At 33.8% G+C, this 27,577-nt stretch overlaps 2 protein-coding genes across 3 annotated transcripts; one reads left to right on the top strand and one right to left on the bottom strand.

Annotated features, from left to right (window-relative positions):
* Window positions 1-577: 577 nt before the first annotated feature.
* LOC131853407 (uncharacterized) lies at window positions 578-13,749 on the top strand. Of its 2 annotated transcripts, XM_059204288.1 has the most exons (17): window positions 578-823; window positions 1,011-1,161; window positions 2,082-2,187; window positions 4,188-4,246; window positions 5,625-5,836; window positions 6,522-6,620; window positions 7,093-7,197; window positions 7,467-7,545; window positions 8,129-8,346; window positions 8,657-8,891; window positions 9,100-9,201; window positions 9,818-9,958; window positions 10,687-10,986; window positions 11,260-11,373; window positions 11,800-11,949; window positions 12,421-12,650; window positions 13,034-13,749. In XM_059204288.1, exons 1-17 carry the CDS (start codon window positions 792-794, stop codon window positions 13,167-13,169), a joined length of 2,469 nt encoding a protein of 822 aa, XP_059060271.1. In that variant the 5' UTR covers window positions 578-791; the 3' UTR covers window positions 13,170-13,749. The 2 variants fall into 2 exon arrangements, with proteins under 2 accessions (XP_059060271.1, XP_059060270.1); XM_059204287.1 differs by lacking the exons at window positions 12,421-12,650; window positions 13,034-13,749 and having other exon boundaries at window positions 11,789-11,919.
* Window positions 13,750-14,449: 700 nt separating this feature from the next.
* Window positions 14,450-27,473, bottom strand: LOC131853421 (ubiquitin-protein ligase E3A). The gene is made up of 16 exons (XM_059204303.1): window positions 27,207-27,473; window positions 26,785-27,001; window positions 26,106-26,236; window positions 24,226-24,398; window positions 23,320-23,505; window positions 22,635-22,750; window positions 22,056-22,272; window positions 21,075-21,244; window positions 20,335-20,497; window positions 19,619-19,753; window positions 19,105-19,307; window positions 18,259-18,440; window positions 17,712-17,880; window positions 17,061-17,228; window positions 16,651-16,806; window positions 14,450-14,875 (listed from the first exon to the last, which is right to left on the bottom strand). Exons 1-16 carry the CDS (start codon window positions 27,239-27,241, stop codon window positions 14,537-14,539), a joined length of 2,760 nt encoding a protein of 919 aa, XP_059060286.1. The 5' UTR covers window positions 27,242-27,473; the 3' UTR covers window positions 14,450-14,536.
* Between the last annotated feature and the right edge of the window lie 104 nt (window positions 27,474-27,577).

The following is a 27,577-nucleotide window of genomic DNA, read 5'->3' on the forward strand; positions in this document are numbered from 1 at the left end:
GGTTGAAAATATTACTTAGTATAGAAACTTTTTGTTTATTTATCTTGCTCATTAATAGAAACTTATTGTAGAGCCACCTTTTTAATGAAAATTGATACCACTAGTTAAACATAAATATAAGTATTTATGTTTAACTAGTGGTCGCTATTCGACCATAATAAAAATACATTATCTAATGATCTTTGTACTAGCAATAACAAAAAAAATCTAATAGGTATATATGCGTGTCTGTATCAAATACGTGCTAGTAATAGATTTAGTGTATTTTTATGCATAATTTTAAAAAATATTTCATCTTCACTTTTTTATATATGAACTATGTGCGAACTCCATGCTCACTCATGCAATTTTCGTAAAACGGGGTACAAAGTTTTCGCTTTGCATATTAATATACGAGTATAAATTACTCAAACTTCAAGAGATTTTATTAACAGACACACAAGTCTATGGTTATAAATACAAAACGTTCCGAATAATATATCGATACTGGCCAAAATACATTAACATTTTTATAGAATATTTTTTAATATTTCGTTTTTGTATAGAATAATATTTCGTTTTTGTACGGTCAATTTCAGCCAAGAGTGCAAAATGTCACTTATCACATAAACAATTAATTATTTTACGCAAGTTTTATGTACATATTTGACTTTCTTAACTGTTTTTAACAATTATTGACTGACTATTATTGTATTCAATCGATAGATATTTAAAACAAATTAAATGGGTACAATATAAATATTGATTACGTTTGATTTACGATGGATTTATTAATTACTTGATTGGATGGAATGTATATCCAAAATAAAGAATACGATTTAAGGTTTATTTTTTATCTAATTTATTATTATTAGAAGTAATCATAAAATAACCTTCCTACATTTTTATTTCAATATTCTTCCCTATAATAAAATGATAATCAAGTAGTTTTAATAATTTTATTGCACGAAGTAATAGTTGCAATTTGTTAGTCAAACCTGCTCTACCTTTTTTAAAATTTTAATTCCCAGGGAGGAGAATGATGATAAACCCCAAAAACCTATGGAAGAACCTCCGGAGGAGTGGGCACCGTGGAACCTGGTGGCTTCTATCAAGAATCCCAATGCGCCACCACCGGTCGCTGTCAAAACTACTCCAGGACCAGCGTGGGACATCGGGCAGGTAATCGTCCTACATTCCGTTACTTTTTTTCTTTTCTATCCGTGATCGAAATTTAATCACATATGCAACACTGGTTCTATTAAATTGGTAATTAGTTCTTTGAACAGACTTACCAAACAGTTCATCACTGTATTATGTAGGTATATCTATTACCGAACCATATACAGATATATTTATTATGGATTTAATTATAGATTTTCCTATTTATTGTAATTTTTTATACGTTTATAAAAGATGAATTGAGTGTGTATAACTATTGACTGTAATTATAACTGCTATAATTATGTTGGTAGGTATACTTTTAAACTTAATTCTAATATTATCATTTTATATTTTATAATTATTTTATTATTTATAAAATTATTTTATTATTTTTATAATCTTGTAGTTAATAAAAAAAGAAAGTTACACAAAGCGAAAATGTAATGGACGCACATTCTAGGTGTATGGTATGGCCACAGATAACATACCATAGCCCAGGTTATAGGAACGCTAACCTATTTACCTCGCCGCCTTCATCAGTATAAATTGCAAAACTTTATATCTACCATCACTGCATGTGCCCCAGAAATATAAGTTTTCACTTATCTTAATCGTACGAAAAAGCTCAACAGTTAGATATTTTTCGCTTAACACGTTTAACTTCTTGTGATAAAATCGTAAAGGGATACCTTATCGCCCTTTGTAGAGTAAGTATTTTCATAAAGCGTTATCGTTTATATTATTATAGTATATGTTTCTACTAGAATAAAAAGATTACACAGTCTTACAGATCTCAGTTTTTGTTAAAGCAACCAAATATTTTTGGATGTATTGTAACACTAAATTTACACACGTTAAGCTGTTACCTAAATATGTACCTATATATAATATATGGTAATACCTATTAAATTTATATACAATACTATGAAATTCTTTAGGTTCTGAAAGCAGGTCATCTGCTGCGCAAACCGCCGGTAAAGGTGGACTTTGTGGATGAACAGGAAATGAGATGCGTCTACTCTGTCATCTACGATGTTTTTCGATGTAAGTTTTAAATTTTTATTTGAATTATCAGGAATTCTAATTTTTCACATAGGGACTAATTCTACATAGATATATTACTATACGCGTATGTAGAACTACACTTGATTTCATTACATAAACAGCCGGATTTATTTAAAAATATGTAATGTAAGTAAACCATTTCAACGATATTTTAACTATTGCTACTAGCTACTTCTTACACATCTATATTTTTTATAGCATAGCCATAGAAATAGAAATAGAAATAGATTGGGGTATATTTTAGGTAGGTTCTGTAAAAAAATATCATAATTCCACTAGCCCTTTTCACTTATAACACCAACAGACAGTTTTCGCCTCGCCATGATTTTATTATATACAGATAATGTCTAAAGATGAAGCTTATTATATCTTCTATCAATGGTTTGAACAATGAAAACTCAGGGAATCATCATATAAATTCTTTCCATAAAACAATCCCATCCAAAGGACCAAAACAGTTTGTTTTAACGATTTCGATACTATTTTACAAGTACGTGTGAATATATTTTTGTACTATAAATCGTGAAGTATCAAAGAACGATATATTTAATAGGTGTCTCCTAAAAACTCATTTTATATGAAGCCGGTCACGAAACTGATACAAAAGTAGAGCTGCCAATAGGGTTACCATCAGTCTAATTCGTAGGTGTTTACTAGTGTAAAATGAATTTCAATACTTACCGTTACGTCTTAATATTAATATCACAATCAAGAAACCAATTATATATCTGTACCTAATAGATGCAGTGTTCTTTTATAGATTCATCTTTTAATTTATGTTACATATGTATAACGGGCATTTAGTATCTGTAATATTTTAAATATTTTTTCGACCATTCGTTGGTGGTTATAAAATTTAGTAATTAAACTAAGTGAAAAATTAAACTGTAAGATTATAGCTACATTCATGTGATTTGATTTATTATACTTTTAATTTTCATACATGTCCTATATTCATGTGCGTATGGTAACCCTAGTGTTGTACCACAAGCTGTAAATTACCTCACGCCACTACCGAAACTAGTTTACTATCGTTCTACGGCAGTGTTTAACTTAAGCTTTCACGAAGCCTACGCGATTATTTGTCGCGATAAATGAACACCCGAAAACTTTTACCATTCCCTAACTAATAACGATAACTCATGTTGATTCATGGTAGATCAGTAATGTCTGTCTAAATTTCAAATCACTTCCGAATTATAATAATACACCATCACAACTTTGTGTGGGGAAAAGGGGATTGTTAGTAATGTGGACTGATGATCTTATTGCTAGCAATGTACCGTTTCAGGTTGACCTCCACGCGGTTATTGTAATAATGTTGCACTTGCGGGTAATTTTATTCTCTTTTGTTACTTAATTTTATTTTAGTAGTTTTTTTTTTGGTTATTTGTCTGTAAATACTGTCATCTGAAAGATTTTAATTAATGTTTCTCTCAAATCATTTATTGCGAAGTATATGTTTGTTACACTATGAGTAGGAATATTATGTAAGTACAGATGAATCTATAACTGTAGGTAATATTGGTAATATCAACATGAAACAAGAATGATACACCCACTTGCATGTTGATAATATATTATAAAAATTGTCTCCATAACTTGTCTGTCATCGACAGAATACTGCAATAGAAACGTGCCTTATTTTTATTTGTGACCTGTTTACTATTCATTATATTCAGCACTTCAGTCGTGTCTGTTTTTTTTCATGTGATCTTTTTTATCACGCAATGTAAAGTATACCTAGTGCCTTTGTTTACGTACTGTGCCTACCTAAAAAAACCTACGCATGTTAAAAAAACAATAAAATTTTCATGATCGTATCATGAAAATTTCCCAAATAAATAATAGTGATTTATTTATTCTGAGCTTAACTCATAAGTTTACACACTTGTGAATAAACAAACATAAACACTTGTCAATATATATAATCATCATTTTATGACGAGTGTTTTATATATATTCTATCTTATTTTCAGATAAAACAATATTAGAACAGGCAATTGAAGATGTTGATTTCTTCGGTAACTTTCCAGAGGTAAGTGTATACACAGAGCTGAGAGATTAATTACAATAACATGACCCATTTTAAGAAATGTTTTCATACACATTTATGATATAATAACTAACCTTATGATCACTGAGTCTAGACTATCTGTGTACCGAACTTCATTTAAATTGGTTCAGTAGTTTTGCCGTGAAGGCGAGACTGACCGACAGACATTACTTTCACATTTATTATATTAGATAATATTGTGATGTATGTAATCAATAGTCTAAAAAATAAATTTCAAGTCTCTAGCTTTAAAAATGATGTTGCTGTACCACCCTTCATCTCTCCTTTCAATCCCTTACAACCGTTTTTTGGCAAAAGAAGCTTGTCTTTTCTCAGGGTCTAGACTATATGGTGTACCAAATTTAATTGAAATCGGTATAGTAGTTTTGCCGTGAAAGTGAGACAGAGTTAATTTCGCATTTATAATATTAATAAGGATTACAAAAATCAAATCATTCAAATTCGTATACATGATTAGCAAGAAAGGATATTTTATTTCCCAAATATTTATAAACTTTTAAAGATATTTTGAGTTATTGCTATAAAAAGTAATAGCTATCGAAACTTTGAAAACTAACAAAGGTATCTTTTAAGCCATTGTAATTACGTTCTTGAACTTGTAAAATTGATGGTATTTTTATTCTTGAACCGGTATCAAGGTTGCATATGATTAGAAAGCTAATGAAATCGCTATAACATTCAGTTAGGGTAGGTTCGACAAGATAAAAATAAAATATGGCCCTATCTAACTCGCATTATACCAATCTCGTGACCGAAACCATTTCTTTTTCAAATGTTAAAGATGCTCAGCTCACGAAAAATAAGCTTTATATTTATGACAGGCTATTTCGGTGAACGAAAGGAATCGGAATTCGTAGCTTTCGGGGTCGTTAAAGTGGATCCGATTAATCATTATAATCCACCACCAATCGTAGCGCCGAAGCCTTCAACTGAGGCGCCTTATATGTTAGCGTGGAATGATAAGGTTCACGATTCAAAACTCTAGTCATTTCAAGTAAGGTGTTAAGTAATTTACTAAAGAGTAGTCGGATTGGACAATTATTAATGCAATACGGCAAGTATAATTACTAATTTTCTAAAATTTGTAATAGATAATCTAATATCTCTGAGGAAGACAAGAGTTATATCTGTTTCAAAATTTTATTGCTGTATTCTGGTTAGAAAGGCGTAAGGTAATGCCTCTGAAATTATTGTATTTGTGAATCAAGAAGTTAATGTTATAATAATTCTAAAAGCATTAGTGTTGCAAGCGAGAAAATTCAGTGTAAGGATAGCCAATTAATATCAACATTCAACTTCGTTGTACATAAAATTACTTTATACGAAATTTTTTTTTCAGTTGGTAAACTATCGACACATGGTATGGTTATTTCTAATGGAACTCGCCAGAAGACGTTGGGGCGCCCGAACAAGGGCAGAAATGGAAAGAGCTACGCATCTATTGAATAAATTTGGATCGCCATATATAGAAATCGAACGTACCATTTGGAACCAAAGAGTGCACTTTGCCGCTGCCATCGCGAGGATACGGATCAAGAATAAAGCATTTTCGTAAGTAATTACATTAATTACTTCTCAGCACTTTACAAAGGCGATGCAATTTAGGTTTATACAAACTACGCTTGTGGGGACTGGTATGGTCGGGCTACGGCCGCTGATTACATTATTTCCGTTTCACAAAGATGCAAAAGCATATGCTGGTGGTCACTATATTCTTCCTAAATTAATAGAAACCGAATCTGTATTTAAGTAATAATGTACAAGCTCTTTTGAAAAGAATAAGAGATTGTCCATGATGAGTATTCTTAGGTCGAAAGCACTCCGAACTGACTGTAGATTTGACATATCATAAGAGTCTGTAATAAATAGACCTATATGAATAAATATAAATACCTATTTGGATTTTGATAGTCAAATTAGAAATGTAACTTTGTTAAGTTTCTAAATATAGGTTAGAGTTCTTTAACTAAAATAGTAAAAACTTTATACCTATCTAAAGCCAATTTCTTCAATCAAAAATTTAATTTATATTGCATAAAAATTTCTGTTCAAGAAATAAAATCGTATTTGTAATCTCGGCTGTTGAATGCTCATAAAGTACTTTTTCTCTCTATTGCTTGCTTCTACAATTATATTGTCTATATAATGTTCTAGTTTTTATGTAAATATGTCTTTCTTTATGGGGAACGTTGGGAACGTTATAGGATATTAATGTTTTCATTATTTACTATTTTAGATTATCCGATCTACTGCCACTTCATTTGCGTGAGGAACGTATATCGGCGTGCGTTAATAAAGAAACTGTCACGGGTTGGGTGAACACCTTCAAGGCCAAGTAAGTTTGATAGATCACAACTTGATAACAGCGTGCGATGAGCGTTTGTAACTGTTATCGCTCATTTGCTTATTTATTTTGTGTACTTACTTAGGTATTTATACATGTAGCCCTGCGACCTACAGAAATCTGTATATTTATTTTGTATAACTGAATTGAACCAGCTTAATTGAAACAAGACATAATACAGCGTTTTTATTCCTGATGCCTTATTACCAAAATGTGAGCGATAGTATGAATGGACTGTATGCGTGATATAAATCAAACAATGGATAGAAAATGATAAATACTTAAGGTACAAACAGTAGAAAGACAAAAGTGTCAATAAAAAATATGATAAATATCTAAAAATGTGCAAAGAGTTTGCAACATACCTGTAAAACAAAATTACACATCTTTATTAGAGCTTAGTAACAGACCAGTAGTCAGTTAATTTATATATTGTTTAGCGTATGTTGTTCTATTGTTTCAGAAAAGTAGCGTTACTTGTAAAAAAACTTCACGAATTAGGATATTCCTACAGCAACTCTCGTCAGCTCTGTGCCGGGGAGTACAGATTTGATCGCGTGTGTCCAAGGTGAATATTATGGCGGTAGTATCAATTTGTACATATTTGAATTGTATTTTTATTTACTACATAGGGATATCTAAGTACTTCTATCATGAATATACAAAAATATCAAATTAAAAGTTCTTCCTAAGTAAATTATGATCTATTCGATCTCCAGTTGTAAAATAACTACAAAGTTAACCACAATACTATGAAAATACTATGAATAATTGGTATATCAATATTTTCCATAGATTACATTGTAGACATACAATACGGTATATATATTTGAACAGGTTCATTACGCTACGTCCACCAGAAAATACAGGCATTGGTCAGCTGGATTTGGTCAAAGATGGAGTTATAGTACTACAGGTCAGTTGAATGTTTTTATTACTTACAAAGTCCTACATTATTAACAGTATAAATGTATATTTACATTCTAGTGTGTTCATTAAGACTCGGGAACATCCTCAACAGATTAGTATGCTGGTACAAGTATATTTTAACATCAAGTGACTTACTATGTAGATATATAGATAATCGTGTGCCAAAGACTTCTAATACTACTACTTTATTCACTTTGGCCTTCCCCTATATTTGCATTATTCCTGTCGTCTAATAAAATTACCTTATTATGTTTCAATAAACTAACCAGTTTTGCCATATCCTAACTAGTATTATATAAATAAATGAAGGCGAAAGTGAATTTGTTTGTTCCAGTTTCACAAAATATTACGGGATACCCAATTTTAGCATAAACGTAGCATTTCAAATAGTTTGCACACAAGTTTCTTGCTCGTTCTTCTTGTGATGAGATAGCTTTCCGAATAAGCGGTAGATTAAAAAAAATTGTTATGACTATACAAATGTGCTTAAATTAATTCATGATGATCAATCGGACAAAATCGCAGGCGGAATCCGTCCGATGTAAATAAAATTAGGTGATTTTCATTAGGAACGCGAATTCTGCGAGGGTGCATCAACGCTATGCAAAGTTTTACGAGCGAATTCATTGCGAGGGGTTGTGGCACAAACTCACGCGTCATCTCCGCGCTGTTCAGCTTACTTGGCGGCGCAGCTTCGGGAGCTAGCTGCTGTATTCAAAGCCAAGTTGCCGACAGCACCAGCTACTCCTGAGTTGGGCAAGTTGGTGGTGTTCGGTGCTGGAGACAAGTAAATAAAGAAACCTATTCTCTTATGGCATTTATCTATTCATTCATTATTCATCTTATTTACCTGATTTAAAACTTCTTGTTTAAAACAAAATTTTGTATTCATGAGTATGATTGTTTGTATCAGTCTGGATTTTTTCTATGTATATTATGTAAGAATTTACAAAAAATGTATTCTATGTATTTATTTCAGTTGTCTAGTACTTATAACACAGACTCTGCTTAGCGTAAGTCTATATGTCCCTGTGTGAATTATCGGGAGATAGTATTATTATTATTATTACTTTATATACATATAGCAACATGTACAGAGTGGAGAGTTACGTATATGCGCTTCGGGAGCTCGGCATAGAAGCATCTGAGTTGCTACACTCTGGTGCACCAGTGTGCGTGCTAAAGGAGCAGGTGCACTGTGATACACCCACAGTGGCGAGTGCTCTCGACGGAGTCGTCGCTGTACTCGCAACTCCACCCAACTCTTATTCTGCAGTTACTGATCCTATTGATCTAGTCTGCGGCCGAGGTGGAGATTTGGCTATGCTTGAGGTGGGTTCTAGTTAGTATTAACTAATTTTGCAGGTTAAATTGTGCATATACTACACGCGGGTACAAAATAGGACACTTTATTCGTATTTTAATAATTTTGAAAATTTTGTTAAGTACCTGTACTATGTAATATTATGTTATTTGTGCCTGTACGAAATTGAACAGCTAGTTTCTTAATAGTTTAATACATTTAAATTTTACTTTGCAGGTCTTGACGGAATCGGAGATAGACGCTCAAGGCAAGGCTCGAGTACAATCTATTCTGGAGGAACAGAAAAGAACTTTAAAAGTTCTTTTGTCTAAACCACAGGTAAATATCAGTTTTAACTATTGCTAGATATAATCTAAATTTTTTATGTAACTGGAATGGCAAAGAAGCCGACGGGTCATCTGATGATAAGAGGTAACTAAAGCCTACATCCATGAACAGCACACGGAAATCACGTTATTACGTACTCGTAACCTTTGTGTGTTCTTTGCCATCCATATCAGTAATGACTTTTCTCTGTCGTCGAAATTTTAGACGCTTTATGGACCACTAGCTGACTACTTCACTACTGACTACTTCGTCTTCATCGCACTTACTTGACATTTATCACTATATTTCTTGTCTTATTCTGATGTATAAGCCACAAGTTTCTTGCTCATTCTTCTTGTGATGAATCTGCGTTCCGAATGAGGGGTAGAATAAAAAATGACTATTCAAAAGTATTGTATTGAGTTTATTTGAATAAAGATTATTTCTATTTCTATTTTACCTACTGTAAAGTTCCATCCGTTTAGTAGTTTTTGCGTTAAAGAGTAACAAACATGCGTCCATCCATTCACACTCACAAACTTTCGTGTTTATAATACTAACATATAATATTATCTTATCTGTGATATTAGTAAGATCTCAATGGGTTGTCTATTGCATTTTATTTTAGATTCAGTTAATATTGTACGAAACGCATTCAGCTCTGGAGGCGGAGAACCAAGCACAAGTGACACGAGCTGTCGCAGAAGCAAATCGCCTGGCCAGAGAACGGCATGCATTACTCAAAAAGAAACACAAAGAACGGCCGCATGTAAGTGTATTTAGGTAGTTTTTAGAACTGTATATGGGGAATTTAATTACTACTATTTTTTCGTCTTTCGCGACAATCGTATCAACTTCATGCAGTAGTCTTCCGAAAGATAAGTACGATACACTGGTAACGCTCGCCTCGTACCGATTCAAGTATCAACGTATTAGTTTATTAGATTCGTGTTCTGTTGTGTGTTTGTGCCTTTCCACTTTTTTTACAACGACAAAAATAATATTGTGTTGATATGATTATTAATACCTTTAATAATCCTCTTATTACCTTTGTTTAGAAATCGAAATTGTTCACTCTGTCTATTGTTGTAAAATTTTAAACATATTTGTGGGTTTTAAAAACAATGTAGTGCCTGAATATGAAGTCGTTTTTACATTAGCCAACAAGCAATCACATGTGTACCTTACCAGTTTTTGTGGTTAAACTGTTTAATTGTGGCGGTGGCGAGTTGATCTCCCTACCATATAGACATTCTATGATATTTGACTATGTCTGTAAGTTCTAATACAACAAACACCGTATATAATCGTAAATAGTCGTCGAAAAGTGCAAGAAGGCCTTATCTTATTACTCTTTTTATTTTAGGTGATCTTAGTTGTTTACTGGAATATATATGTACCTATAATACAATCATTGTTTTATGTGGGACCCATACAAAATATTAATTTGTCGTATAATTTGTAAATTATACTTATTCTGTGATTTATTCTTTTCAGAAAGAGACTGAAGCCGTAGACTCTTCGAGTACTTTGGAAAATACAATAACTCGATCGGACTTAGACAAAGATAGCCAAGATGATTCTATCAGCACTCCAACCTCCAAAAGACCTCCGTCAGGTTCTCCCCCCTCCACAAATAGAACAAGGCCTCCGAGTGAAGATTCGGCTCTGAAGAAACAAGCAAACAGTCTAGATATAGCCGCTCGGCCGGGTACGACTAAAGCAAGACCCATTCCAGAGATGCTCGACAAAGATCACTTCCCAAGAGATCCAGACAAGGATAACCCTAATATATATGTAAGTTTCTATTTTAAGATTTACACGTTGTCTCCTAGTCTTTCAATCATAAAAATTTAATTACTTTGGAACGACTTTACAACTTTGAATACAGTTTTTACCAATTTATTGCAGCAAGCAGGTAATATTTAGCCCTTGTTTTATTACAACCAATCAGTTCACAAACAACACAGTTGAGATAGAATTACTACGCACTATTCTTAAAACGATCCGTCAAAGGCGCGAATAAAATAATACTGTGATTATTTACTTATTATCTGTCTAAATGACCAGGTGCCAAGTTGTGATTTATTTGAACTAAGAAATTTGCCAAATCTGGGAAACGGGCTGGACATTAATTACATCCTGGACAGAGACGGCTGCTACCTTGGTCTAATCCAAAGAAAGGTTAGTCTGAATAATGTTATCACTACTAAATATATTTTATACTAACGGCGCCCTGCTGGCCCGAGTAGGTACGGTAGGTAGGTAGGTAGGTATAAGAAGATATAGCCTATGCCGCTCTGGAATAATATAACTTTCTAATAGTGAAAGATACTATAAAATCCGGAGTTAACTTTCTTCACAACAAAATCAGAAAAAGTGTTTAACATGAATGTGGATGGATGAAAAGGATCAGAACGTTCCAAAAAAGATGGATGGATTATGGGAAAGATGATGTGTATAAAAGGAGAGTATGCTCAGATGTTACGGATGATAGGGATCAGTAGAAGAAGAGGACATACTGACCTTCAATAATCGGATAATGCTACAAAAATATCATTTATATGTAATCGTGCTTAGTTGCATAACACAACGGTAGGTTGACCGCAGGAGATCACCCGGCTCGACGCTAAGTATATGATACGTGTGGCAGAGGAGCGCGGCCTCTTTGGGCCCTCACAGCAGCCGCCGTCGACGCGACGCAAACGCGAGGCCGTGTCCACCCCCAAACAACGGCGGCGAAAAGCAAATGGCTTTGAGGTAGTTTTTTTATGGATACTAATGGAACTAACGGTTTAACACTGCCATGGCATATCAGAGTAGGGTGATATAATGAGCATGAAATTAGGTCAGTTAGCCCATCTTGGAAAATACCACGTTGGTTTCTATGCTCTTGTAAAAGAAATATTATAAAGTATTGCCGGGTTACTTAAAACTAAATTAAAGTAAGCAAGGGTTAAATAAAGCTAAAGCCCAATTTACCCTCAGCCCGAGTGGGTTGGGAAGTGAGCAGCGCGAGAGTGTAAACACAATACTTCCCATGCCTATGGCGCTGCCACTTGCGCTGCCCGGCGCTCCTTCATTTGTCGGTTTTTAGTGCGCGAGTCAAAGAACTGGCAGCGTTTGTTTACATTCCGCCCTCTCGCTCAGTTGTCGCCGGGAAATATTTCCGGCAGCGCGAGTGGCAGGGGAAGCGGCTGAATGTAAATGTAGCGTAATAACTGTATAAAGGTGGAGCGCATAGCGGCGCCTACGTACGCGTCGATGTCGCGGTCTTCGAGGCGTGGCAGCGCGCCTGCTTGCATCGGTCGTGACTGCGCGCTCGAACATGATCACGAGCACGAGCATTGTCTCGAGCAAAATTTGGACGAAGTACAACCCGTGTGCTCGCGACACACTCGTCGCCAAGCCGCCGCCGCCGCATTCTCCGCTGCCATTTGCACTTGCGACGCAAGACACAGGTAAAGCATAATGAAATAGTTTACGCACATAGACACAAATCTGGTCTACACTACATGGGCACGCTTCGTCTTATTTTACGTGAAGGATATCCCTCGTAGAGACACTACCGTCTCAGGAGTTGGACCAGAGTAAAATAAGTATACTATGGGTTGGACGTACGAGTACTGTGAGACTACTTATTAAAAACCCTAATCTAGGCGAATGCGCTGTGATTTTTGCAGGGTTAAAATCATTAACTAATCTGACTTCTCCTCGTCCTGGCCTCCACTCCGTTCAACACCTGCGTCCGCGTATTTGTTCTGCCCAGACAGGAGCACCTTTCTAAATATTTTTTAACAGCATTCAATATTAAGGCATAAATAAATTATGCGTGCATATGCAGAGTGCAGAAGCGGCGCGCGTCTGCGTCTGCGTCGTCTCCCCCGCGAGCGCCGTCACCGCCGTGTCGTCGGCCCTTCCCTCTAGTGGTCCACGACCTGAGGCTGAAGGCTGTCGCGCCCTACAAGGTCCTCGCCTGACGCATCACGCTCATATATCAAGCATAGAAAATTGATCATCAAGAGAAAGGCTAATTGATGTATCCACAAAAATCGGCTTCGTTTTAGTCTAATAAAAAAATCGAAAATTCATCATCATTGTAAAAGCCAAGCCAAGCATGAATGTAACCGGATAGATACCGCGACAGATTATTAGTCTATTAAAAAAATCGTAATATAGGTTATACTGATTTTAAAATGAATATAATAGACTGTTGGCTTTTTCCTCAATTTTGTTTTTGGAATTTCATTTCTAACTTAGACACAGAAAAGTTAGCAGTGTTTTGTAAATAAGTCGTAGGACGTATTTTTATAGTTATGTCAATTACCCTTTTTTATATTATATTAATAGTATCTAATATTTATACTAGCAAATAGCCACAGTTTTTTCGTACAGAAGTTAAATAACACAATAAAATTAGTTTTTCATGATAACTTACGTCGTTACTACAGTCGTTAATTTGCCCGTATTCTATTTTCTATGACGTCCTTTATCTTGTTTTAAAAAAAATAAATGAACTATTGTATTTTAATATTATGCGATGAAATATCTTCAGACAAGATTTCTGTGTAATATTATTCGTATTTGTTAAATTATACCATTGTCTATCTTGGACTTAGTTCTGTCAGAAAACGATGGTTAAGTGGTACTTTTAATATTCATCAATCTAGTAAGAGAACAATTGGGTACACTGCTAATTAAAAAAAATATATTTCTAAGATTTTAGCCATTACCTATGTTCATCTAGTAATATCTAGCGGTAAAAGTTCCTGTTTGATTATTACTTTATAGATATTTCTATTCTCTTTTAATATCATATTAAATTATAATATAAATAAATATCTTTGTTTTAATAAAAAGTTATTCATTCGACCAACCTAGAAGTATTTCGATAAGACAAGAAATATTTCAACAGACAAAATTTCGAAGAAAAATATGTAGGTATATTTCCATTAAAGTTGTGGCCCAGAATGAGAATAAGATTCAAAAGACAATAATTTTCATGCGGACCTATGTATTTAAATCGGTGTGGAACTTGATTATTTTTGGTATTTTTAACCTTTTTTCACCATTGTTTACGAGTATACATTATAAATTTAGCAAACATCCTGGTCACGGCACTTGTGACCAGGACGTTTGTAACAGCGTCTCGGGGGCTCGTAAATGTTATAATCTTGCTACATATCCTGTCTATATAATGTGGATAAATAAGAAAAAATTAAACGAAATTTGGGGTAGTCTATGAAAAGAAAAGCTGATAGTATAAATAGAACAAACTTTTATTAATGTTACAAAGACACCGTGGATGTCATGGCTTTATACAATTGCGGGGGTACCGCTGTAGTGTTTAGAGCATGCCGAAGCCCTTAGAATAGCTGATCGCCTTCATGAGTCTGTCCTGTAGCTTCTCCTCGGAGTCATACTCCGGCAGCAGTAGTACATTAAAGCAGGTATGAGCGGTGGGAAGGCGGTCGCAATCGGGACCATTGCGGGCGATTACCAGCTTGAGATAACTGAGCCCGCCGACGGGCACTCGGTCTGAACCGGTCGTGAATTCGAGCAGCTTGCGCTTGTGTTCACGCGGGAGACCATGGACAATATTCCAAAACTGTTTGATTACGCGCGAGTCCGCTGTATACCCGCCATCGTACTCCGTAGACTTCTCCAGCTCTTTGAAGTCGAAGTTCTGTGGAATAATATAAATTAAGTTATTCACCAATAACTATAATTATAGAAGAACAAGTTTCTGTTCTTTTAGTTAGAACATTGCGGACAGAGGAATCACGTCCACGTTATTATCGTGAGGCATGGTCATAGTAAAACACGTGCGATCACATTGCTATGATGTGATAGTGATGACAGTTGTAGAGAGTAAAAGTTAAAAAAAGGCTGTTGATAACAATCCAGCATCTTCACTTCTTGCAGTCTTGAATGCTGAGAGAGGACCCACGTCTATAACCATGACCAAGCCACGTTACCGTGAGGCGTAGTCATGGTAAAAGACGGGAGACCATTTCTTGTAATGTGATAATGATTGGTTACGAGTTCTAACCTTTGAAATTAGTTATCAAAAAAAATGTACACACTGCAATGTAATTATAGTAAGGATATATATATATATGGACAATAATAATTTTAACTTACTATGGAATGACTATTGTTAGGTTATCGTATAGATATTAAATACAGAAACATCAACTGTGTACTACATACAAGGATCTTCACTTCTTGGAAGTCTGGAATGCTGTGCGAGGACTCACGTCCATAACCATGACACAAACCACGTTATGTGGCTTGGGAGATGGTAAAAGACGGGAGACCACTTTCCCACGATGTGATGATGATAGATCTAGACACAAAACTAAATACGGTTGTTATTCACAAATAGGAATCTTCACTTCTTGAAATCTGGAGTGCTGTGCGAGGATTCACGTCCATAACCATGACTAAACCACGATATTGTGAGGCGTAGTCATGGTACAAGACGGGAGACCACATTCCCATGATGTGATGATAATGATGATAGATGTAAAGCCAAAGCTAAAAACGGCTGTTAATCACTAATATAAATCTTCACTTCTTGAAGTCTGGAGCGCTGTGAGAGGACTCACGCCCATAACCATGACACAAACCACGTTATTTGTGGCTTGGGACATGGTAAAAGACGGGAGACCACTTTCCCACCATGTGATAATGATGATGATAGATCTAGAATTCTAGAGCATAGGCTAAAAAGATTAGGTTCCAAAAAATAATCTTCGCTTCTTGAAGTCTTGAGTGCCGAGAGCGGGCTCACGTCCACAACCATGACTAAACCACGATATCGTGAGGCGTAGTCATGGTACAAGACGGGAGACCACATTCCCATGATGTGATGATAATGATAATAGATGCAGAGTTAAAACTAAAAACGGCTGTTAGTCACGAATATAAATCTTCACTTCTTCAAGTCTGGAGTGCTGTGAGAGGACTCACGTCCATAACCATGATACAAACCACGTTATTGTGTGGCTTGGGACATGGTAAAAGACGGGAGACCACTTTCCCACCATGTGATGATGATGATAATAGATCTAGAGACAAGTTTAAAAAAGGTTAGGTTCCAAATAATAATCTTCGCTTCTTGAAACTTGGAGTGCTGAGAGTGAACACACGTCCATAACCATGACCATACCTCGATATCGTGAGGCGTGGTCATGGTAAAAGACGGGAGACCACATACCCATGATGTGATGATGATGATGATAAATGTAGAGACAAAGCTAAAAAAAATATTAGTTACAAATGGAAATCTTCAATTCTTGACGAAACTATACGGTTATTGCAAAGGTTAGTCACATTTATTTTTACGTCATGTTAAATTAGAACCCAGAGATGGGTTCCAAAATAAATTTTCAGAGAGACATTCATTGAAAAATTTGCTATACTTGATGCTAATTAAAAAAAGACAATTTTACTGACCTTACTGCCACAAACAAGAGTCTCAACTTCTTCCGGCCTGAAGAGCGCCGACAGAGGACTCTCGTCGGTGACCATAACAAAACCGCGCCGGAACGCTTTAAACTGTGTCTCCACCGACTTATTTAGTAGGAAGTCTGCATATAAATCTATGAATTCCTAAAAAAATAAAATGTATTCTCATATATTTGTAAATAATGGAACTAAATTGTAGCAGAGGACATTACTACATCTTGCCGTTAACAAATTGTACCTAGACGTTAGTGACATCACAGAATTTTTATATTAACAAGAAATTTACTATTCATACACACAAAAGTACACAAGTTCAAATGAGATGCTTTAGCTTTAGCTTTTAAATAACAATATAAAAATATAACATTAAACCGTTTCCCACAGAAAAAGATACTCACCCGTTTGTTTTCTTGAGTTACAAATATGCTATCACCATCCTTCTTTAAGTCGTAGAATATATTATTACCAAAGACATCTTGTTGGCATATCCTAAATGTTTGGTAATATACTTCTTGTAAGTCATCACCTGTGTAATCCAGCATATCTTTTAAACCTCTGTACAACGTCTGAAAGTGCAATACCTTGTTGTAGTCTTCATATATTTCATCAAAGTAGACTTTGCTTAAACTCACTAGTATGTTGGTACCAATTATCTCGCTTAATTCTACTACTAAGCAACTTAGTAAGCTGTACTCCATTTAAAAACATTAGTAGGGCAGTGATTTTAGGCTATTTCAGGAATGGCAACAACATTTGTAAAACATACTACATATACACTAATAGTTAAAAAAATCGTGTGTTTATATATATTTCAGACCGAGTTTCCGTGATAGATCCGGTGATAGATACTGATTCATTCAAATATAACCATTGTAATGTATACATATACGTATCCCATAGCGGAATAAGAATCATCAAGTTATATTTATATAATAATAATTATAACAAACATCCTAGGCCTTATTATATATATAACGATGTTATTAACGAATCTCAATTGTAACAGCTTTTTGAATAACAATAATATATAATAAATATTTTAGACTTACTGAATTCCAATCTGCTAAGTCCTCAAAGGATCCCTTCTTCCCCATAAGTTTCCTATATACAACCATAGGAAAATCTACAGCTAGAATAATATTATTATATATTGCTAGACCTAGAACTATGCCTATTAGTGTAAACTGAGCCTCCGTTTCAAATGATGTGGGGTTAAACCTGAAAAAAAAAAGAAATTCCACCCATGTAGGTCTTAAATCTTAAAGATATTTGAAGGTCGCGTCATAAATTCCTGGTGATTAAGTTACGTAGGGCTAAGTGTACCTGACCTTATGCTCATATTATTAAAAACGCGCGTTCTGTTAGTTAATTAATATCTTTATTAATAATTACTTAACTTTTTCATGACTAAATAGCTGATATTAATGAGAATTGGACCGAAAATCTCAATCCCAAAAAATAAACGATGTCGGAGGTTGTTACCGCCTTTATATAATTTTTACTTAGTTTCTATACAGTATTTTATGTTTGCTAGTAATGTGTATTTCCCGATTTTAAATAGCAGCGATATAACTTATATAAAGTAGATTCTCTTACCACACATTATTGGAATCTTGATGATGCGTGAACATGCCATAGTCTGGATTGAATATCTCCTCCACAATAAGTTGGAAGAATTCTTTACTCACGCCGCCTTCGTCGACGCCTTGTTCGCCTTCGAATTCGACCACTAACTGTTTCTTTAGGTCCAACACACGTTCCATTGCAACCATTTCTAGCTGTAAAATAAGTAACAATGAAGATAATAATCTTACTAATATTATAAACGAAATAAAGTTTGACATATTTTAAAATCTAATATTATAATACAAGAGTGACAGAATAAACATGGGATCATAACAAATTCACCAGGAACTTATCACGATGGTTTCCAGAGAGAACCATGTAGAGGCCAACCTGACTAGCTACCAATGGGGTCATTGCTAAATATGTGAGTTCACAACATCAGAAAGGGATTGGGGTTGGAGTTTTGCATGTGACTAGCTTTAACAATAACGGGGGAGGGGTCATAAAATCATGAAATTCGTGTAAGGATGCCCCTATCGGCACCACGTTTACTGCCGTTGTCATATGGTGGCGTCCTAATTCTGTAGATTTTAACACTGACCTCAACGAGTGTTTCGTTGATGATGTTCAAGCGGCGGAGTTTCGAAGACACCACGACCATTAATACGTGGAACATGGACTCGCGCCGCTTATAGTGGTGTGGTGGCACCCTAATTCTGTAAATTTGTACACCTCACCTCACCTCAACAAGTGCATCGTCGGTGATGTGTGAGCACGCACTTTCGAAGGCGCCACGCCCATCACAACGTGGAACATCGACACGCGCTGCTCAGAGTCGTATGTTGGCGCCTTAATTCTATAAATTCGAACACTGACCTCAACGAGTGCATCGTCGATGATGTGCGAGCGGCGGACCTTCAATCGCAGGAACGGCATCGGAGGCACCGCGCCCACCACGGCGTGGAACATCGACACGCGCCGCTCAGAATGCATACGGATGCGGTTCTCGTAGTACAGACCCAGCGACTTACTGGCCGTCGTCAGTATGAACGGGTATTTTAGGAACGTGAACTTCTTACCTGTGTTTAACAATATACAGGGTTAGTTGGAAAGGGCCACTAGCACTATTTCTGAATGCGATTAAATTTTTATTTCTATTCCATACTATGTATTATTTATTACAAATAATCGACAACATTATTCTTTCTATTGTAATCATTCAAAAACAGCAGACGTTCTTGATTAGTGGGTACGTAACAACGAAAAAGCACTCCTCGATGTTTTAAACTTCCATCCCTGTGTCACATCCTTACAGATTATTTTTTGAGTCAAAGATAGAATATATCCGATATCATTATACATTCTATGTTAATGTTAAATTACCACTTACCACTATTTATTTCAGATTTATAATTCGCAAAATCTATTTCCATTTCTATAGTATCACTAAGAGGTTCGTTGTAGAATTCCTCAAATGGCAAGTACGGTCTTCTAGCATCTAATACATTTATACCTAATTCAATAGCTGTAAAAAATACATATTCATTAGAATATTAAAAACAGAAATATTAAGTAAATATAATAATAAGTACAGTTAAATATTACAATACAGTTAAACATTCAATTCAATTTTTGTGACATTGAATTAAAATATATTTTTTAAAATGTCAGTATGTAAAGAGTTGCGTCAATAGTTGACAATGCCATCCCATTTAGGATAACAGTAGTGAAGATATGCTTATTATGTGGTATTTATGATACATTTTTGTTATATTTAATATGATGTTCCTTCGTTCACTTTTGTCATTGTATTATACAGAAAAATATGTACAAGAAAACGAAAAGTAGTATATTTACAAGAATACATCAAGAAAAAAGATATGAACAAAATAAATACTTTAAAAATGTAGAGTTGAGCAGATTAAAACAATATCATATATAGAGATGAAATCTTAGCATTCCTTGGATTCACCGTGCAGGAGCCGGTTCTATCATATGACAGTGAGGGATATAAAATACAACATGTAAAACATTCATACCAGTTAATCAGGATGATATTGTTTGTAAGACGTTTAAATTATTATGAAAACGTGTGTATTTTCTTACCTAAAGGATCATCAGGTTGCGAGTGTTTCGAGCTCTTCATGGGCGGGAACAAATGTTCTATAACATCACTTAATGGGTCCAATTGGTTTGCTATCACTATGGGCTCTTCGCGCAACGTATTGGACTCCATAACTCCCGCTAACATATTTGCGTAGTATAATATCTGTAAGGATGAGTGGTTTTTGAAAAATAAAAAAACAACTAATAAAAAAAATTGTCCAAGTCGTCAGCTTTCAAACAAAACAAATAATCGGTCCATTAGGAGCTCCGATGCCACAAACATACGTACATACGACTCACCAAAGGTTTTAAAAATATATATAAAACGAGTTGCTATTTAAATTATTATTAAAAAAATGCTTGTAAAAAGTAATGGAAGAGAAATATTTAAAACGTATTTTATTCATACGTGAATTATTTTATTACGAAATTAAATTGAAGTCCAATACATATTTATTAATTAAAATATCCGTTGTAATATAATGATCGTTTATTACTGAATGACAACATATATATACCAGGATATAGTAGTGGCAACAGGCAATACCTTCTGAATATAAAGTGTTAGAAAGATCGTAAGCATTGAACAGGTAATATTTTAATTTATGTTAAAATATATATAACAAGTCCAAATTTTTCCAGCAATACTAATAACAAAAAAGCATTATACATATATATCACCAAAATAAAGGAAAAATTAAACTTAACAAAAAAAAAAATACGACTATCATAACACTTACTTTCATTAGTTTCGTTGCCATGGTGACGCTCTCATCATCCTGCACCGTAAAATGGTTGGTATAATTAGTAGAAATAACACGCAACGTTATTAACTGTTGTAACGTTTCTAATATGTGCCGTAAGCTCTCCTTACAGTGCTGCGCCCATATTCGTGCCAGCCTCGCTTGCGCTGCCAAAATTAAAATGTTATATAATCCCGTAATTAGGCCCCGAAAAAACCGATCTAAAAGGGAACACAAAAAACCAATTGATCTGATATTGATCAAATTTTTTTCGGTTTACGGAGAAAAAACTTCTGAAATAACACACAAAAAACGCAGTCCAAATTAGGACTTACTTTTTTTGATGTCGTTTAGCATTCAAAAGCTATTTTAAGAAAAATATACATCCATTTTAATATTGTATACAAATATACACACTTTATCTATTGCTGAAAATTGCACTCAAATCCGTTGCGTAATTTAAAAGATATAAGCGAACGGATAGCGGTGGCGTCTTTGTTTTATACTAGGTAAAGATAAATAAAAAACAAATTAAGATTATTCTATTAGTAGCAGGAATGTGTGTCTAAAATAGAAAATTAATTACAAATCGATATCACGTGGCATAGTGCATTGTACGTAAACACAATTGCGTACATAAATTTCGGTTGAGAAACACGAATTGCGATAATGATAAAACTTAAAAGAAATCAGATCGAAATGCAGCCACGTGGATACTTTTGGAGCCACATGTGCTGGGTTTAAGAATTATTTATATGTTGTTTTGTAGGGACTGGTCTGATGTGATGACTTATTTATAATATTTTTTTATTCAAGGAACTATTTATTTGCTTATGTCAAGAAATTTAGTCGAGTTTCTTGCCAATCCTTCTTAATCTGTGTACAGAATTGGACGATAGGGGAAACTATAAGGACAAAAAACATGACATAAATGATTTATGACTTGATTTGATTTATTTTAATAAAAAAAATCCTTACCTTTGACTGACAAATGCTCAGCTGCATGGCAGAGCGCTGGCAGAGCGATCTCCAAGTAATCACTGCAACCAAGATCGGGAACTTCGAATGCGATCACAAAACAGTTGACCGCATCCTCCATACTCATCTTCTTTGTTATCCTTAGATCTATTTCTAGATTTTCGGCAAGCGTTATTAATGCCGTCACCAAAGCTGAACTGTAGTAATCTGATGGCACCTGTTGATAACATTTCTTTTTACTCGAAAGCTATAGAAATATATTTTTTCAACCATTTAAAATCAATATACAGTTATTTTAATTAACAGACTCTATGCAATTGCAATTCTTCTGAAACACCAAACACTCACATTTGGTGTTTCACATATGAATTCATATGAAACATCTACACTTTTCTCAGCCAGAAGCCGATGGTATAAATTCAACAGTATTTTTGTAGCGTGTATTTAATTCAATAGCTTCGGAATCAGTTAATCTTAATAACAATATTTTCTTTGAAAATAAATTCACCGTTGTATACACACAGAACACTTAACACTTGATTAACAGAAAACTACATTTGGTATATTATTGAAACTTACTTTAGTTAGGTACTGAAACGCTCTGCGACACGATGCGACATCTAAGCCAGGTCCTACAACGCTATCTACATCTTTGTCCGGGTCACTAGATGAACACATTGCTTTTGATTCTTTATCTGAACAAAAAAGGCAAATATTATATATATAACTAGCTGTCCCGGCAAACGTTGTTTTGCCTTAAAATAAAAAATAAAAATTTACGGGTGGACTACCCCTAACATTTAGGGGGATGAATAATAGATGTTGGCCGATTCTCAGACCTACTCACTACGCTCACAAAATTTCATGCCGTTTCGGAGGTGTATGGGAACGAAAACTGTGACACGGGAATTTTATATATAAGATTAAAATTAAAATAATCATTTGTCTTGTAGCAAGTAGAAAGACAGCTTAAAAATTTTATAACTTCTAATTTTTCCAACTATTTAACACCAATGTGTAGAATATTTGGAAAGAACCTTAGAGAGAATTATTTTATGAAGACAACAATTCCATTAGTGTGCTAGAAAAATTAAATAGGAAGTTAAATCAAATAGTAAACTATGACATTAAACGGGAAGATATTATATGGATCTATGCTTATTAATCTGTAATATTATAAATGTTTAGTTTAAAGATAATTTACATTAAATGAAGTGATTGTCTAAAATTAAGTAAAATTAAATAATATAATGGTTTGTATTACCTGTATTTTTCCCGCCATCATCATTACTACTAACATTTTCCGAAATTTTACTCTGGAAACACCTAGCTAGTATTACAGGTTGTGTGAACGCTTCCCCTAAGGCCCTCACAAGGGGCTGCGGCTTCGACGTTTCAAGGCACTCATCACAAAGTTGGCATATACGCTCCTCAGTCAGTGGTGCACCATCTAACAATTTCAACAGTAAATCGTCAATCATATCAATCAAAATCGAATACTTCTTTTGGACATCCATGTGGATAGAGCTGATTGCACTTGTGAAGCGAAACTGATAGTGATTTTGAGCAGTTTGAAGTTAAATTTTGTTTTTAAAATCATTGCAAATTAGGTCATTTCATAATGATGGTAGAATACTTACATCATAAGCTAATTGCTTTATAGAAATGTATAATGGATTCAGATATATTTGCTAATGATGATTATGTTAATAAAAAGGATTATATGGAAATAATTAAACTATTAAGTACTTATAAGTAAATGAATACTGCAAATTAATGAATACACATTTAATATAGTGGAATCTATATTAACCATATTAGTTGTAGTTATAGGAAATTCCGATAATGTAATAATAATAAGTGTGGATAACTCACACAGCTTCATCTAGACCCAAGCTAAGCACTGCTTGTGTTATGGGTACTAGATAACTAATACAATACCAGGACCGATATAAAACAATCATGCTTATGAATACAAGTGTTTAAACCGTACGAGTAAGAGGAATCGAAGCTGCGACCATCGGAAATAAGCCGCTATACTAATTGGTAGACTAAAACATCGAGGACGACAAAAATAGAAAATACTGATAGTAATATAAATGCCTATATAAATCATATTTTACATAAGTTAAGCCAAAATATCATTGCAAATAAATATATTTTTTCTTACTATTATGACTAAATATTTTGTATTCCTCTTGTTGAGATATTTTATGACTAGTTTCTGGTTTTGCCTCATTTGTAGGGGTCTCTTGTTGTGATGTTGTGCTTGATGAAGGAGTTCCAATCTTACAATCTTTGTTATCTACTTTGTCTTCTGTATTTGATACCATACATGTTGTGCTGCAATATTATTAATCATGATTATTACAGAAATAAATTATTCATTACTTAGATGCACTTTGTAAAGAAAATTTGCCTAGCTGCCTGCCTAAAAGTTAACCTTGTACCACCTTCAGTCGCCAAGTACATTGCTTTGTGTTGTGTTTCATTTCATGAAGATGATGTTAGATATATCAATAATAATGCACGGAACGACGATAAAATTGCTATGAATATATAGTATAATCTATGAATATGGAGTATCACGGGCATCACATGATGAAGTAATGTCTTTGTTACTGTTTTTGTAATATAAGGAACACTCGCCACCAACCATTACATGAACTGTCAGCCTGTTTGCAATTTCAGTTACCTAAAAAAAATATCATAGTCCATGGCTCATTAACATAAATATCATAGATGGAACACCAAAGTAATTAATGGACAAAAACATTTTTAATTATGTCACATGGTACCTACAGACACCTACAGTCAGAAAATGTGTAATTAAATTTAAAACACTATAGGATTATCATTGGCTTTACTTGGAGAACAAATATGATAAAAATAAAGGAACTTTTTAACCTAGCCTGATTATATCCCTTAGAAGGTAAATATTTTGCAGTTTGATATTGGCACAAATTGTCCAGAGGTGCAAAGCTATGTTTCAGAGTTTACTTTCCCCATAACAAGTTGATAAGTTATAACATGTTGTCATCTACACAAAAGCCTTGTCTTCTTTCAGAAACAAAATCAAAGTTTAAAATAATAAAAAATATACCTATCTTTAAATAATGTGTAAAAATAATAGTATACATATAACATTTTTAAGATATAAATGTGTTGCCCTTAACTGTGAATGTGTTGAATTCCTTGTAAGTTTATTATTCTATGAATTCAATGAATAAAAAAAAACAAAGCTACTGTCTTTCTCTATAGTATTAGGATACATTTTAATTGAATTTATATCTATTATACTTGTAGACAGTGTCAATTTATTTATTTAGGAATTTCATTTAATTAACCAGTATAAAATCACTTATATTATGTACATATGTTTGGCAGGATATTTATTTTATTATTTTGTCAGCTGTCACTTATGGCCTACACAGAATATCAGCACTGTGACAGTAAACCATTGTTGGCAACTAATAATGTAATAATGTAATTTTGTACATGTGTGTTATTAGTTGACAATAAATTCCTGTCAATCCTTACCTAAATTATAAAATAATAATAAAAAATATTCCTTGATAAAAATACCTAATTATTGTACTATTTTAAATTTATTGGGTATATTCAGTGATGATTATATACCTTAGTAATCTGATCTTAATCTGAAATATAAAAAAATAAGTAGAATAAATATGAACTAACTTTTTCATTGTGAAATTAGTTATTGTTGTTGTGGTGCCTATACTATTTGAGTGTTGGTGTGACATAGAATTATTTATTGTCTTTCTTACTACTGTGATCCTATGATTGATTTATTTTATTACTCAATTAGCTATTTATATATTATTTTTTTGTAAATTGTTGCTATTTGGTATTTGTACTCATTTTTGTGTGTAAAACTCTTGAAAGTAACATTGGACTATATTTTTTTTAATGTACTACAAACAAGTTACTTTGTGATTCTTCTTGTGCTGAACCTGTATTCCAAATGAGAGGTAGAATAAAAAGTTACTATTTGAAAAAGTGTATGTAATAAAAATGATTGTTTCTCACCTGGCACTAGAGTCACAAGTGCTGGCTTCAGTGCGAGGTACTTTATTTGGTAGTGAGTCACACAAGCGTGCCTCTTTGTAGAACAGTTTTATGGCCTCCGCTGCTGCTTCATTAGGAGTCAAATTCCTTGCCTAAAAATCAAATATATGTCAATTTATCATTAAAATAATTTTGTGATGATATATACTGCAATATTATGATAAGATAATATTATGAATTTACACCTACATTGTTACACTTACATTTAATTTGTTTTATGAGTGATGAGATTAGGTATATATAGATATGGTTGTAATATTTCATATTTAATCTCATAAAAGTGATACCATTCTATAGATATGATATAACATAAAATTAAGCTAAAAAGTATGATAACCAATTGTTTACCTTTCTAAAAAATAATAATAATAATGTAATGATTTTCTAATATATGTATATGTATAAATATGATAAGGGTACATTAGTAACATGGATATCACCCACATTATCAACCTATTGCAACAAGTACAATCTTAGTTGATTTCTTTTGCACTAAGTATATATACTATCAGATTTTCTAATAAGTTTATGGAGATTTTTCATCTGACTGGATAAAAATTTCAAGATAATACAACTTCATGTTTTTAGTTTTATCAGAACACATATTGTCAAGATTAATTAGATAATAAATATACAGAACCTCCCCACTTGATGCACAATATTGATTATCACAATCGGGATTTCCACAACCATCTAGCAACTGGTAGAAATATCTCTCAATTAACTGCTTAGCAGCGGCTCGCTTCATAATGTCCTCGGTATTGTTCGATCCTGTAGTACCACATAAACTCGATGCAGGCTGATCTTCCGAATTGTTTGGGGTTGGAATACTCTTTGACGATGACGCTTCGTTCCCCCTAAAATGTCGCAATTAAACTACACGTGACTACAGGAAAACAAAGAACGAAAATAGCAAGTAATGCCTAACCTAAACATCGTCGCGATTACGCAGTTGTTAATAACTAGGTACATGTAAATATTTCCTACAGAATTAACGAAATACAATATATTAATTGGTATAAATACAACACACAAATTGCTTAAAAATATAGATATTATTACCTTGAAGCTTCGTCAGTTTTGCTTTTTGAGTTCATAGAAATTAATGATTTTCAATACGAATAACTTCTCGCCACAAACAACACAAATAAGCTAAAATTGAATACATGAGAACTCATTCATCAGTTATTATAATATTGTTCCAATATTTTAATAACAAACATAAATAACTGCTCCACAAAAAAATATCAATTGTAACAATTATTAATAAGTATTTTCCTATCAATTTATTCTATATCATCTGTCAAACGAAACGAACCAGCCATCCATTTTGATTCTATTGTTTTTAATTTTTTAGGCGTTACGGCTTTAGCATACTAGCATCGGCATCGGCAAAATATATTTTTTTTATAGTGTTTCTCTTGTGCTAATTT

The sequence above is a fragment of the Achroia grisella genome, unplaced genomic scaffold (assembly GCF_030625045.1).
Source record: "Achroia grisella isolate CSIRO2021 unplaced genomic scaffold, CSIRO_AGI_Agris_v1 utg900, whole genome shotgun sequence".
Classification (NCBI taxonomy): domain Eukaryota; kingdom Metazoa; phylum Arthropoda; class Insecta; order Lepidoptera; family Pyralidae; genus Achroia; species Achroia grisella.

Coding starts and splice junctions, on each gene's coding strand:
- LOC131853421 (XM_059204303.1), bottom strand. CDS start 27,241: ATGAACTCAAAAAGCAAAACTGACGAAGCTTCAAG. Junction 23,506..24,225: donor CAAAATATTTAGTCATAATA/GTAAGAAAAAAT, acceptor TGAAATTGTTAG/ATGGTGCACCACTGACTGAG. Junction 18,441..19,104: donor TCGACGATGCACTCGTTGAG/GTCAGTGTTCGA, acceptor CTTATTTTACAG/CTAGAAATGGTTGCAATGGA.
- LOC131853407 (XM_059204288.1), top strand. CDS start 792: ATGTATATCCAAAATAAAGAATACGATTTAAG. Junction 8,892..9,099: donor GAGATTTGGCTATGCTTGAG/GTGGGTTCTAGT, acceptor TTTACTTTGCAG/GTCTTGACGGAATCGGAGAT. Junction 11,950..12,420: donor GAAAAGCAAATGGCTTTGAG/GTAGTTTTTTTA, acceptor AACTGTATAAAG/GTGGAGCGCATAGCGGCGCC.